This window comes from Ruditapes philippinarum, unplaced genomic scaffold, assembly GCF_026571515.1.
Source record: "Ruditapes philippinarum isolate M1 unplaced genomic scaffold, ASM2657151v2 ctg391_1_1_1_1, whole genome shotgun sequence".
Lineage (NCBI taxonomy): Eukaryota > Metazoa > Mollusca > Bivalvia > Venerida > Veneridae > Ruditapes > Ruditapes philippinarum.
In genome coordinates this window covers 104755-117913 of record NW_026855204.1, presented here as the reverse complement: position 1 = coordinate 117913, position 13159 = coordinate 104755, and the positions used below count along the sequence as shown (strand labels likewise).

Here is a 13159-nt window from a genome sequence, read left to right as displayed (position 1 = left end):
GATCAGTTAATTAGAGAATACTAAATTAATATTGTTAAAAAATGAAATTCTGAACTTAATTTATTTTAATGTAGAGGAAGTGACAAAATTTTTCAAAAATGTCAGTACTTTTATGGTGTTTTACCAGATAATTTTGTATACGAAAAGTCAAGTTTTGACCATTTGTCTAATTTTCGTAACACAAAAATATCATTTTCTCTAAAATAGAAGTTTTATTTTACAATTAAGTATTCATGTGTGCAAATAGTTAAATAATGTTCTGTTCATATTTTATACAGATTAACATACATGTATAAACAGATAAACATTCATGAATAATGTGATTTAATGTCTATATAAAGGTTATAATACATGTGTACACATAGTTAAATAATGTACTGTTCTTATCTATACAGATTAATAGTTTAATACACATGTATAAACAGAAAAACATTCATGAATAATGTGCTTTAATGTCTATATAAAGGTTATAATACATCTGTACACATAGTTAAATTATCTATACAGATTAATACACATGTATAAACAGATAAACATTCATGAATAATGTGCTTTAATGTCTATATAAAGGTTATAATACATCTGCACACATGATTAAATAATGTTCTGTATACATATATATGTATACAGTTAAACATTCATGTACACACATAGTAAAATAATGTTCTGTAATATACTTATACAGATAAACATTCATGTACACACATAGTAAAATAATGTTCTGTAATATACTTATACAGATAAACATTCATGTACACACATAGTAAAATAATGTTCTGTAATATACTTATACAGATAAACATTCATGTACACACATAGTAAAATAATGTTCTGTAATATACTTATACAGATAAACATTCATGTACACACATAGTAAAATAATGTTCTGTATACATATATATGTATACAGTTAAACATTCATGTACACACATAGTAAAATAATGTTCTGTAATATACTTATACAGATAAACATTCATGTATACACATAGTTCAGTAATGTTCTCTATAGTCTTTAAAGTTAAACATTTATATGCACACATAGTAAAAAATGTTCTCTGCATATCTTCACAGATAAACTTTCATATATACACACATAGTTAAATAATGTTCTGTTTATACTTATACAGATAAACATTCATACATTCATGTGTACATTTAGTTAAATAAAGTTCTCTACAATCTTAAAGGTTAAACCTTCATGTGATCACAAATATAATGATGTTTTGTGCATATCTATATTGATAAAGGTGCATGTGCACATATAGTAAAGTTATGTTCTCTACAATTTTAAAAGAACATACATGTGTACACATGGTTGAATAATGCCCTCTGTTTATCTATTTGCTATATTTATCAACTTTCATCCTATGATGTAATGTAATAAATGAGAATGCCATTTTGTATTAAGCTTCATTGCTCATTTTTATACCCTTGTTTATCATTTGTTTGAATGATATAAAAAAATAGATTATATATTTTATATGTTTATAATCATTCACGTAATGTCAATAAAATTTTATTCATGTTTAAAATATCAGCTAGGGCCAAAGGTTAAACAAGTAACTGAAACTGAACATAAATACTATTGGTCAATTTTCAAAAATTGTGAGGCATCAAATAAACCAGTCAATTATGTTGATTTAAGACTGGTTTAAGTTTATTGTGTTTTATTCTGATATTCTGTTACCCATTCTGTTTAGAATTCTATTTTGAAAAAAAAATGGTTTGCTTGTCTTTACTTTATGTATTTGAATTGTTTGTACCTAATGTATATTATATATACCTAAATTCTTATTTATATTTGTTACTTTTGAATAAAGTTTTTTATAAAAGTATTTTTGATTTGCTTCTATTGCAAAATAGGGTAATTGAAAATACAAGTGTATCTAAACCCATGAAAATGAAATAAAGGAGGAGTTTACAGAAAATGGGCGTGACTGTTACGACGTAAATTATAAGATAAAGCTCCAGGACAAACATAAATACACCAACAAGTTTTGGATATCAGTTTATCAGTTATAATTGTTCTTTAGCAGGATTGAATATTAAGAACAGGGAAATCTTGTCACCTCCAATGAATATGACACGTTTTTTAGTGAATAAGGCATGTAAATACCTAAAAGAGTAACCTTCTGCTACTAGCGCCTCTGAATTGAATGCCAAATGAAATTCAAATATAATACTTTCTGTCAAGACTATCCATTTACCTACTGAAATTTTAATGGACAAACCCAGCTTCCGTTTTTGGGACTGCCCATTACCAATTTATGGGCTTTAAGGTGAAAATTTAAAGTTAATGTCAATCCTGGTCATACTGCACGGGTGTGCAGGCCACTTGTCTCTATATACTGGAGAAAAAGTCTAATCGCAGTATCGAACTTGGTCAGGGCGTCATGAATACTGACGTACTCGTGTACGGAGAAGTAAACAAGAGAAACGCTGATACATTTGGTACAACATTTTTTAATTGTTTTTCTATCAAACAAAGAAAAAAAACAGTTTAAAATGGAAAGACAAGAAATGTTGCCAGCATGGTGATCAGTTGATGACTATGATTATTTACAGCACAGCAATGTTTGTTGTTGAAGACGAGACCCTTACGTTGCTCAACTCTTTCTGAAATATCATTAAATATATCGATTTATAATTGTATAATATATAAATGCATAATATAATAATACACGTGTAAAATGTGATTTTAATTAAGTTGTGTAAGTGTTAACAGAAGTTATAGAATTTTCAATGGACTTTAACTATGACATGTGATCAGGAAAAAACAAAGTTATCATGAATTACATGTTAAGATACCAGTTATTTTCTGTTCGTGAATATTCATTTTAAGTTATCTGTTATAAGTATTATAATTTTTTACTCTTTATTAGATGCACAAATTGATCGACAAATAATATATGGATACGAAAGTGATCCGGAATTACGTTGCTGACGTCATATGACGTCATACTCGTGCCAGTACGTTATGGTTAAATATGTGGACAAACAAATAAAAGTAATATTATAAGAGTATCTTGATACATCACTTGTGTTTGACTATCGTGGATATTACTACAACGGATCATACTTGGAACACCCAAGGGCTCGTGAGATCCTAGTTTTGTAAAATTCACTCAGTCAAATCAAGATGCAGATACCTCTATAATAAAACATTTTATATTTAGTGTGAACTTGCATACCACTTTTTGTGTATGTTTCCATTCAGTAAGCCGCCTTGCCTGAAAAAAAATACAATGATCATGGTTTAATATTTATTTTTATTTGTAATAGAACGCGAGCATATTTATAATATTTTAATTAAATTCTATGAAATCTGACAAGTTATAACTAGCATGATTAAGATAAAACTTAATGAGTATGTAAGTGTATCAATCATGCAGTAAATGTTTATTAAAATCCTTTGTGATATCATAGAAGGTTTAATTTCCGTACCCACCCCAGTTGCCTCCACCTAGTCCGTTGTTTCCCCAGCTGTTCAGTCCGGTGTTTCCTCCCCAGTTACCGCCCCAGTTGCCACCCCAGTTGCCACCGCCTAGTCCGTTGTTTCCCCAGCTGTTCAGTCCGGTATTTCCTCCCCAGTTACCACCCCAATTTCCTCCCCAGTTACCACCGCCTAGTCCGTTGTTTCCCCAGTTGTTTAGCCCGGTGTTTCCACCCCAATTTCCTTGAAATCCGGTTCCAAATGTATCTATCGTGCCTTTTGTTCCTAAACCGGTTCCTAGTCCAGTGCCTAATCCGGAACTGATTCCTCCAGTGCCCCAGTTATTACCTCCAAAACCACCTGCACCCCACTGACCTCCAATGCCAGAGCCAAAACCAGTTCCAAATTGGCCGCCACCAAGACCTGAAAGAATACTCATTTGTATATGACCATAACAACAAATAATAAACACTTATAACAGAACCTATTATCTTTTCTGGTGATTATGAAGTAAAAGCATATATTTTACGATTTTGATAAGACGTATTCATTTAAGTACGTGCTATTTCGACCGTAACCGCATTGTAATATTAGTAAGTCTTAACAAGCAAGAAAATGTATTAACTTACCAAATCCTAAATCTCCTCCCCATCCACCAAGCATTCCATCGCCATATCCACTTCCGCCCCATCCCAAACCGCCAACTAAACCATGGTTACCGCCAAATCCATACCCGCCACCTATTCCAATGTCACCGCCATATCCAAAACCACCGCCTAATCCAAGGCCATCACCCCATCCCAAACCACCGCCCACTCCAAGGCCGCCGCCCCATCCCAAACCACCGCCCATTCCAAGGCCGCCGCCCCATCCATAGCCTCCGCCCAAACCAAGCTCTCCGCCAAATCCATGACCGCCGCCCAGTCCAATTCCGCTACTCCAACCTCCAAGGCCTGATCCCAAGCCTATATGTCCGCCGCCGTAACCTTTACCAATGGAACCCTTGCCGTATCCTTTTCCTGCAATATATATCAACTAACGTTATTTTTTAAAAGATCGAAAAGCTCATAAATTCACGGAATAAAGATTTAACGAATGAAAATGTACTATTAATTTGTTGAGATGTAGGTTTATAAATTTATACAGTAGAACTTCTATGAGTCGAACTTCGATTAGTCGATTTTCTCGATTTGTCGAAGTAAAATGAAAATCCCGATTTTTTCCCTTATATATTCCTTATAAAAACCTATGTATGAGTCGAGATTTTATGTGTCGAGTTTTTCGATGTGTCGAAGTTTTTTTGTGGTCCGTATATAATAAATCTACAATTTACCACAAATAAGTCGAAGTTCTTCGGTTATTTTGACACCTTCGATCTCGAGACATTTTCAAACCTTTTCTGGCCGCGAAGACGACTTCCGATCAAATTTAGGGACAGGTGTTAATTACACAGCCGTAGTTAATTTGCATCAATTATATTATATGAATATCTACCTAAATCATTATTTTTTTTTCATTTGTCTTGTAAATGCCTGCTATTTGAAGAAGAAGAAAAAACTGTCAGGTTCCCTTACCTTTGTTTGGAATAACAGCCATTGGTATAACAGGTACTGGTATTGGTGGGGGTGGTGGAGGTGGTACTGGTACAACTGGTACCACTGGGATAACAGGCTTTGGTGCTGGCATTACTGGTACTGGTATAATAGGTACTACTTTTTTCTTTGGGGCATAGCCTTTTTTACCATAACCCTTACCACCGCCTATCGAGGCTCCATAGCCGCTGCCCCATGATCCGATCCCTCCTCCCCAGCCTCCGACTCCACCTATCACCGAGCCGCCGCCATGACCTAGACCTGTACCATAGCCACCTCCGAATCCAAGACTTCCGGCGCCCAAGGAACCGAATCCTAAACTTCCAGCACCCCACGAGCCACCATGTCCGAGGCCGCTTCCCCACGATCCACCATGTCCGAGGCCACCTCCCCAAGATCCACCATGTCCAAGGCCACCTCCCCAAGAACTTCCAAGACCTCCGCCCCAAGAACTTCCAAGACCTCCGCCCCAAGAACTTCCAAGACCTCCGCCCCAAGAACTTCCAAGACCTGTGCCTAGGCTTCCCACGGAACCGAAGCTACCATATGTAGCTAATCCTCCTTGTATAAGCCCGAATAGAGCGAGGCAAATAGATAATCTCGTCTTCATTGTGCTGAAAAAATAAAACATAAAAAATCTAGAGAACATTCTATGTTGAAACGTTTAAAACGTGATTAAAAAAGAAATATATCAGGTTAAAACAAAAAAATATTAATTAAATGTTTTATAACGTAAACAGCAACAAAAACTGTAGTCTATAGGAAGGTAATGAAGGAAATGTTCACGGGACACAATCACAATTCAAGATAAACTTCCCCAAGAATAGTTTGATTTTATATCCGTAATGTGCACCAATAAAAAAAACGAATAGAGCTGTCTATTTATTCAAGGTTTTTCTTTCTTCTAAATTTTCTTCATTTTAACGTTCAGAAGCTCTCACCTCTATCTTTTCTTGGCTAATTTTAGAGGCGGATTTGTCATGCTTTGAGTTTAGAAATACACTGATTCACTATTAAGACCACTTTGAGTGAGTCCCGTCAGTGGTCTTAATAGAGAGAGAAAAAGACAACGTTCAATAATAAGACATGAGCAGTTTCGGTAATGATTCCTTTCTCTTTAAGACTAAAAACTATCATACCGGTTTTCTAAAATTATAGTGTATTTGGGTATGAAAAATATAGTTACATCTTATAGTTTACCAACTAAAAGTTACCAATCTTCATCACAAATTTTCGAAAATTCTTGTTAGTAAACTAGCCAGTTAGTAGATTCGTGGTGTGTATTTTTTTGATGTTCATATTTGAATGATTTAGATATTTTTATATGTATGTACCAAATAATATTGATATGTTGTATTAATCAAAGATAATTTTTTTATTTGATAAAAATATATTTTAGAAATCCACAAAACAATGAAATCTATGAACTTTAATTAACATTGCCTTTTTTTCTTTTTGAATGAAAGAAAAATAGTAGACACTGTTAAAATATCTAAATGATTTTAGATGGAAAGAAATTTGAAATTTTGCACATAGACAAGAATTTATATGAATATCTTACTTTCTCGTTATACGAAAATACAAAAAATGTACTTAATAATTTCTAAATTACATACATTTACTCAACTCAAATCCAACGTTTCAACGATGCTAAAAAAACAACCATTGCCTACTTTTATTTCAATTTTGTATGTAATTGAAAAATTAGAAGAAAAAATATCTAGAAAATGAACGCACCTGAGGTTTTTGCTGGCCAGCGGAGTCCTCACTGAAGAATTTGGGATTGGTAAGGGTTTTATACCAGACCTTTCTGGGCATGCGCTTTGTTCATTTCAATCGTATCCGGTGAACTATAGAGGCCGCATTTCTGACATTTTATGACCCACAATGCAATAAATTTTAAACATTAAAATTAACGTTTCATACAACTAATCATATCAATATTTTAATTCCAAAACAAGAAAGTCCCTCGGCAATTAACGCATGTATATCCTTATTTTTACGATGTTTTTGACAGCTATGGCCAAGATGATTTTCGAAATGACCATTTATATATGTAAGCAATTATTTTTGTTATTTCATTTAAGATTTTAATTGCGAATTGAGCGTTGTGCGGGTACAGCATAATTTACATAATGTAACAAAATTATACAACATAAGCGACCGCACTGTCCATGTTTGACTGACAGACGACATCAAGAAGTACTACGACTTTATTAATTAAGTTACTTTGATTATAGAAAAACTGATGTTCATATTTTACACAAACAATTAAGTTAAATGTAATGTCGGAAAAAAAACCCAGTTGTAAGAATATTTATTTCATAGAGCAAATGGCGAGATCGAGAGAGTGCTTGCTGCGCAGAAAATAGTGGCAACATTGTCGCATGGCATATGAGCAAGATTGACTATACTGCAGTATTCACTGAATAGTTAAGTTTACTAATGATTTTTTTCTGCAGGCTTGAAACACATTTTTTCTAATTTAGTATTTCGCGCTTCCATATGATGAAAGCAGTCAATTTTCTTGACAGAAACAACGTATTTCCCACTGTTCATTGAAAATACAAGATGATTGAAACCATCGGCACAGATAGGTTAATAAAAATGTTATTTAAGGAGAATAAAAAGATGAATGCTTGTACACTCAACGTCCTTTCGGTCAGAAACAGAACTTGTGCTTTTTGCGCTTTATATAAAAAGACTATTTTTATCAGAACTATTATATAAAAATTGTACATGTGCTTGAAACATTTTTATGTATTTTATTTACATCTTGTAGATTATATAAAATGTCAAAAACAATTCTTGCACCAAATCTCATCTCTTAATAAAAAAATATTAACATTTACATTTGGCATTGTTACAATTTGATGTTTATTGCCTTTTAGTACAAAAGCCGTGTTTGAATATTATTTCGGAAAGTTCAACTCATATTATTTTGATTACCTCCCTTTGATGAAGATAAGTATTGAAGACGTTTAGCCAGTTTTACTAAAAAAACTAGTAATACAATACTTTCCATGTACAAAATACATTTGAATGAGCTCCGCAAGCTTGAGATTAATGAATCAAGAGAGTGTTTTGGGTTGCCAAAATATGCCTGAAATAATTTGAATAAGGCTTTAATTATCGCAAATTAGCAAATATTACACTTTTTCATGCCATCCAGGTGCTGCACACTGATTTATAAAATCATATCATCTCTGTAACCGTTTTAATTTTAATATAAAAACATTTTCCTGAAGAGATATTTTTGAAAAGTTATACATGTTCATATTAACTTTCGTATATAAGTTTTTTTAATCACACGCTGAAGAGCTATTCTTTGTACTTATTTGTGATATCTTGGCCATCCTTTTAATAATGGCAGATAGTCAAAGACATTGTGTAGGACGATATGCAAATGAACCTGAAACTGGCAACAGCAATTTGCTATATATGCAATGAGATTTCCGCTGTGTGACTTTCCATGGGTTAGGGTCACCTGCTTTGCTAAGAAATTTAGCAATTTTGTAATTAGCGAAAAAGAGTATTTATTTACAAAGTCATATTATGGTGAGTTAAACGGTTGTCTCCACTAGAAAATGATCAGAATAATTGTGATTTATTTTGTACCACTAAAATTATTTTTGTATAACATGAAGAGGCTATATACTAAAATTGTACATGTTACTAACCACATTTATTAATGTTAAAAACACTCGCAACTTAAAGGGTGTCTTATGGATGTCTGTTGAAATTTGTTTAGAATTGTACGTCCGGTATCAATTATAACGAAATTTAACCCTTACACCACTAAATATCTTAAATGGACTTGTCAACTTTCAGTCTTGACCAAACCATTAATATCATTGTAGGTAAAATTAAAAAACAAACAAAACAACAAATGTATTAAATAAAGAGGATGATTTTGGTTTTGCGCACTAGTTGTAATTGCCGCTTGTAGGCTAAGTTTTAAATATCACAGTGTAAAGGAAAATCCAGCAATCAGATTGTAAATATATTTTCTTATCAAATTTAATGTTACATAGATGTTTAAATTGGCCATTTACCAATATCGTGACGTGTCATGTTGCAGAATAAAGAAAATCTTAATATATGATAGACATAACTTATGAAACTTTAACTACATTTATTATAAAATCAGTTTACATGTATGAAAATCAAGTGTGAATTTAATATTGGCCTGCAGCTGTTCTCCATATTTTAATAAATTGACAAATGGTCAAATAATTAACCTTTCGTTAAATTTCGAGATTTATGTCACAATTTTGTCATTTAACTGGGCTAAGAGGAATACAAGAGTCCTTCCGTCACACTTTTGTTCTTCTATGCTTGTTTCGTAGAAGCTCATCTAACAGTTTGAGTAAATGATTTAGTTTTTGACTAATATGAATGCTCCTTACCCTTCATGTTTGATTAAACTGCCCGTTTTTATTCTTTCGTCTGTCCGGTTTGACCGAGTCAATGCGTGGCTTGAGTGTGTCCAGCTTGCAGCGGGGATGTGGCGTGGTTACATTTGACTAATACTTTCTTTAGACGTTAAATTTTAAACTAAAAATGGGCGAAATTTGAAGCTAACAGCAACTGCCCGGTAAAGTTTTTATGTTTAGAGTTATTGTCATTGATCACCGGATGTTAATAAATCTTCTCCTTTACTTGAATATTGTTCATTAAACAAACTCTACTGAGGTATAAAAGCATAAAATCACGGAGTTTCAATTTCTTACATAGATCAGCGGAGGCAGAAAGATATGCAAAATGCAATTAAGAAATATTCTCAGAAATAAATTGAAAATCGTATGTTTCTGCTATTCTTAGCCCAATATGAATGAAAAGCGGTGCAATGATTTTCAATTTTAGGTCATTTTTTTCACAGAACAGAACAAAGTTTTTTTCATAACTTGTACACACATAGGTACATCGTTACATCATGTTATCATTTTAGGTCACATTTTTTTCAATATAAAAAACAAAAACAAATGTAAAACACCAATCTAACATCTTATCTTACTTATTTGCATCAAAGAGATAGCCAAACCTACAATTTCGGCAAGCTTCGAGATTTCAGAGACATATACGTATATAAGTATATTGTATATGTATATTGATTTCAATGAGATTGCAAAATAGACATGTACTAAATACACCTCTAACATTAACCACACATGTCTGTTACGCGGTTAAAAAACCCTCTTGATGCACTTGAAAAAACAACAATTTCCAAATCGCTTCCCTGTATCGATTATCGATTTTGATACAAAATCCAATCAATACGCGAGATGAAACGTATATAGTGGCGTGTTCGTTCATTCGTTAACGTCATTTTCAAGCCTAAAACGCAAACCTCAAATAAAAAATATCTTAGTCATAATAGGGATAAAGTATAAAACATAGTTTAATGACATTTTAAGTTTAGAAATTAATTAAAAGAGCATTGAACTGGTAAGACATTGTTTTATTGTTAAATAATATTTTATTAAACTATACATCACATTTTATAAGTTTAAATTCACTGAACACTTTAATGCTTGTAACGTTTATAAAATATATGTACATAGCTGTTTTAAATTTATAAATTAATTTTCATTTTTCACACAAAAAATGAAAGATTTATGCAGTATAAAAATTTGTTAAAAAGATTTTTATAGGTTACTTGATCTTGTATATAAGCGTGTGTTTGCCATATAACTCTCACCTAGAGGCTTAAGTTATATAACCTACCAGTCGTTTATATGGACCATTTAGCCAGCCTGAATATTTGATATGATAATGTTATACTAAAAACAAACACGGTTCAAAACTTGAATGTGTGGAACCGTCTGTTTCCACAACAACAATGGTTGTACAAAAACCCTATAAATTTGCAGCATTATCTCTCTTTTACAGTGAAACGAAACAATGTTGCCAATTCTTGTCGTCTGTCTGCTTTTCCTCCAGTCTTCATCGGTAACTTGTTATGGTGCCAACGGTAAGGAGTTATAGATATATTGAATGTTGATACGTTGTTGAGAAAAGACCCATATTGCATTTTAAAGGGACTTCACTAAGGTGTTTTGACACGACGGGACTTGAAATAATTTTTCGAGACTTAATGTTCCATTTGGTGTAGGTCTAGACCAATCACTTGTGTGTTAAATTTCAGATCATTCGCTCATTCAGACTTTCTAGAATAATTATTCTAAGTGTGAAAAATGACAAAAAAGAAAAGAAAAGTGTTTGCAACGTTTTTTTTTTCAAACAATAACACAAAAATACGATTTTCACTTTAGTTCTGAGTATACTTTTAATTACCTTCACTCTAATCTGGCTAAGAATAGCAATAGTGTTACCCAAGTTGATCAGTGTAAGAAATTCAATTTTTTTTTTAGACTTTTGACCTCAGTGAAGTGCCTTTAAAATAACAAATTTAACCACTAACTGCATGAGTGTTAATTTTTTTTAGTAAAGTTATCAGTAACTAGATTTGATGTAGACATATTCTAATAAAATAGGCAAAAGCCTACCAGGCTCAGACTTTCTTGTATAATAAACATGCACATGTGTTAAATTCCGCCAAAGTTTTGAAATATTCGCTGTGCCTTTGCTTACCTGGCAATAATTAATATATCCGTTCCTTAAGTAGATATAGCTATTTTAGCTAATGTACTCTTGATGTAAACTAACGCCATAATTATATTTGATTTGTTTTTCCACAGCACAGCAACGTTTATGGGCAGGGCAAAACATGTATCCAGGTGCAATGGTTCCCATGATGCAACCTGAAGGTCTAGGTCATTACGAACGCTATGTTCCTTACCAACCATCACAGCTTCCCTGGGGAAATATGCGTATGCCAATGCCGTTCTATCACATACCGGGCTGTGATATTCCTTCCCACCAAAATATGCACATGATGCGTTCACCATTCATAAACGAAAACCAATTGACCGGAACTCCTTTCCAAGATCTAGGTCAGTGGCAGCAAGTAGAATTTCAAAATGGAATACAAGGTCAATGGAACCAACCAGCTATCAAAGACCAATGGAAGCAAACCCAAATACCAAATAAAGTAAATGACCAATGGCAGCAACCATTTCCTCATACCAAAGGTAACAACCAATTCAACCAAGCAGTATTCGAAAACCAAGGTAACAGTCAGTGGAAACAAGCATCATTTAACAATAACCAAGGTGGATGGAATCAACAGAATTTTAGAAACCAAGGTCAAGATCAATGGCAGCAGGCAAATAACTGGAATTTGGATCCGAATGTGAAAATGATTGGCCAATGGGATGCTTTTCCAGCAAATGATCAGATGCTTCGACAGCCAGCTGTAGCTGATTTGGCGCGAACAAGGACGGCAACTCGGGTAAGAACAGTTTCAAATACATTTAGCAGTCTTGTCCGGACTAAGAATTACATAAATTACTTATGCTGGCTTTTCAAAAATATTTAGCACATTAGATCGTTATTTACAACTTATACATGTGAAGCGAACCACATTTAAATGTACTTTTATGATGCTTTTAATGGAATCACAGTCTTATGGTATATAGACAGTTTGCTTTTACGGTTGGTTTTAGTTGGCGAAAAGCATTACAGTAAGACTACCTTAAACCATGGGCGTGACCTTCTTTTCAACATTACACCTTCGTAAATGTATGAGTCATACATACGTATATATAAATTAAGGGTATTTATTTAGTAGTTATCAATGCATTTATATTTCTTAGTACAAAATAATTATTAGAATGTACGGATAAAACATTGTAGTCAAAAGATGACTTAGAATAATGCCTGTTCTCGCTTGGTCATCTTAATTTACAGTATATTTATTATTTAATTTCAATATATTTTATAACCTTTCTGTAATATTTTCATTTTCAGTTTGATACGGTAAAACCAGTACAACCTGGCCCTCAAACATTTGGTTTTGAAAAGTTAGACGCACCAGTGCAGAGTAGAGGGCAGAGATAAAAAAGATATATAACAACACCCATCATGTCTTTCATAATTTATCGTCTGCTCATAAATATGGTTATAACAATGAATAAAGCATAATAATATAACGTAAAATTATCTTCTGTACATGATAATTATAGATGTAATGAATATGGAAATGTAAGAAAGATCGGCAATGTCAGCGTGA

The 13159-nt window shown here is 33.0% G+C and overlaps 2 protein-coding genes across 4 annotated transcripts; one reads left to right on the top strand and one right to left on the bottom strand.

The window, feature by feature from the left end:
- Positions 1-2447: 2447 nt before the first annotated feature.
- Positions 2448-6893, bottom strand: LOC132742479 (uncharacterized). 2 transcript variants are annotated; one of them, XM_060730913.1, is made up of 6 exons: positions 6763-6893; positions 5008-5639; positions 4063-4452; positions 3445-3856; positions 3192-3230; positions 2448-2616 (listed from the first exon to the last, which is right to left on the bottom strand). In XM_060730913.1, coding segments are annotated over exons 2-6 (1470 nt in total). In that variant the 5' UTR covers positions 5636-5639; positions 6763-6893; the 3' UTR covers positions 2448-2615. The 2 variants fall into 2 exon arrangements, with proteins under 2 accessions (XP_060586896.1, XP_060586897.1); XM_060730914.1 differs by having other exon boundaries at positions 3449-3856.
- A 38-nt stretch (positions 6894-6931) lies between these two features.
- On the top strand, positions 6932-13076 carry LOC132742482 (uncharacterized). 2 transcript variants are annotated; one of them, XM_060730921.1, is made up of 4 exons: positions 6932-7081; positions 10918-10999; positions 11727-12379; positions 12898-13076. In XM_060730921.1, the coding sequence occupies exons 2-4, from the start codon at positions 10930-10932 to the stop codon at positions 12985-12987; spliced, it is 813 nt and encodes a 270-aa protein (XP_060586904.1). In that variant the 5' UTR covers positions 6932-7081; positions 10918-10929; the 3' UTR covers positions 12988-13076. The 2 variants fall into 2 exon arrangements, with proteins under 2 accessions (XP_060586904.1, XP_060586903.1); XM_060730920.1 differs by lacking the exon at positions 6932-7081 and adding an exon at positions 10352-10473.
- Positions 13077-13159: the final 83 nt, after the last annotated feature.

What these genes read in the sequence shown, in the direction of transcription:
- LOC132742479 (XM_060730913.1), bottom strand. Translation starts at nt 5,635, where the DNA reads ATGAAGACGAGATTATCTATTTGCCTCGCTCTATTCGGGCTTATACAA. An exon ending in GGCTGTTATTCCAAACAAAG is followed by an intron (nt 4,453 to 5,007) that starts GTAAGGGAACCT and finishes TATATATTGCAG; the next exon opens with GAAAAGGATACGGCAAGGGT. An exon ending in GGTGGAGGCAACTGGGGTGG is followed by an intron (nt 3,231 to 3,444) that starts GTACGGAAATTA and finishes ATTTTTTTTCAG; the next exon opens with GCAAGGCGGCTTACTGAATG.
- LOC132742482 (XM_060730921.1), top strand. Translation starts at nt 10,930, where the DNA reads ATGTTGCCAATTCTTGTCGTCTGTCTGCTTTTCCTCCAGTCTTCATCG. An exon ending in AACTTGTTATGGTGCCAACG is followed by an intron (nt 11,000 to 11,726) that starts GTAAGGAGTTAT and finishes GTTTTTCCACAG; the next exon opens with CACAGCAACGTTTATGGGCA. An exon ending in GAACAAGGACGGCAACTCGG is followed by an intron (nt 12,380 to 12,897) that starts GTAAGAACAGTT and finishes TTTCATTTTCAG; the next exon opens with TTTGATACGGTAAAACCAGT.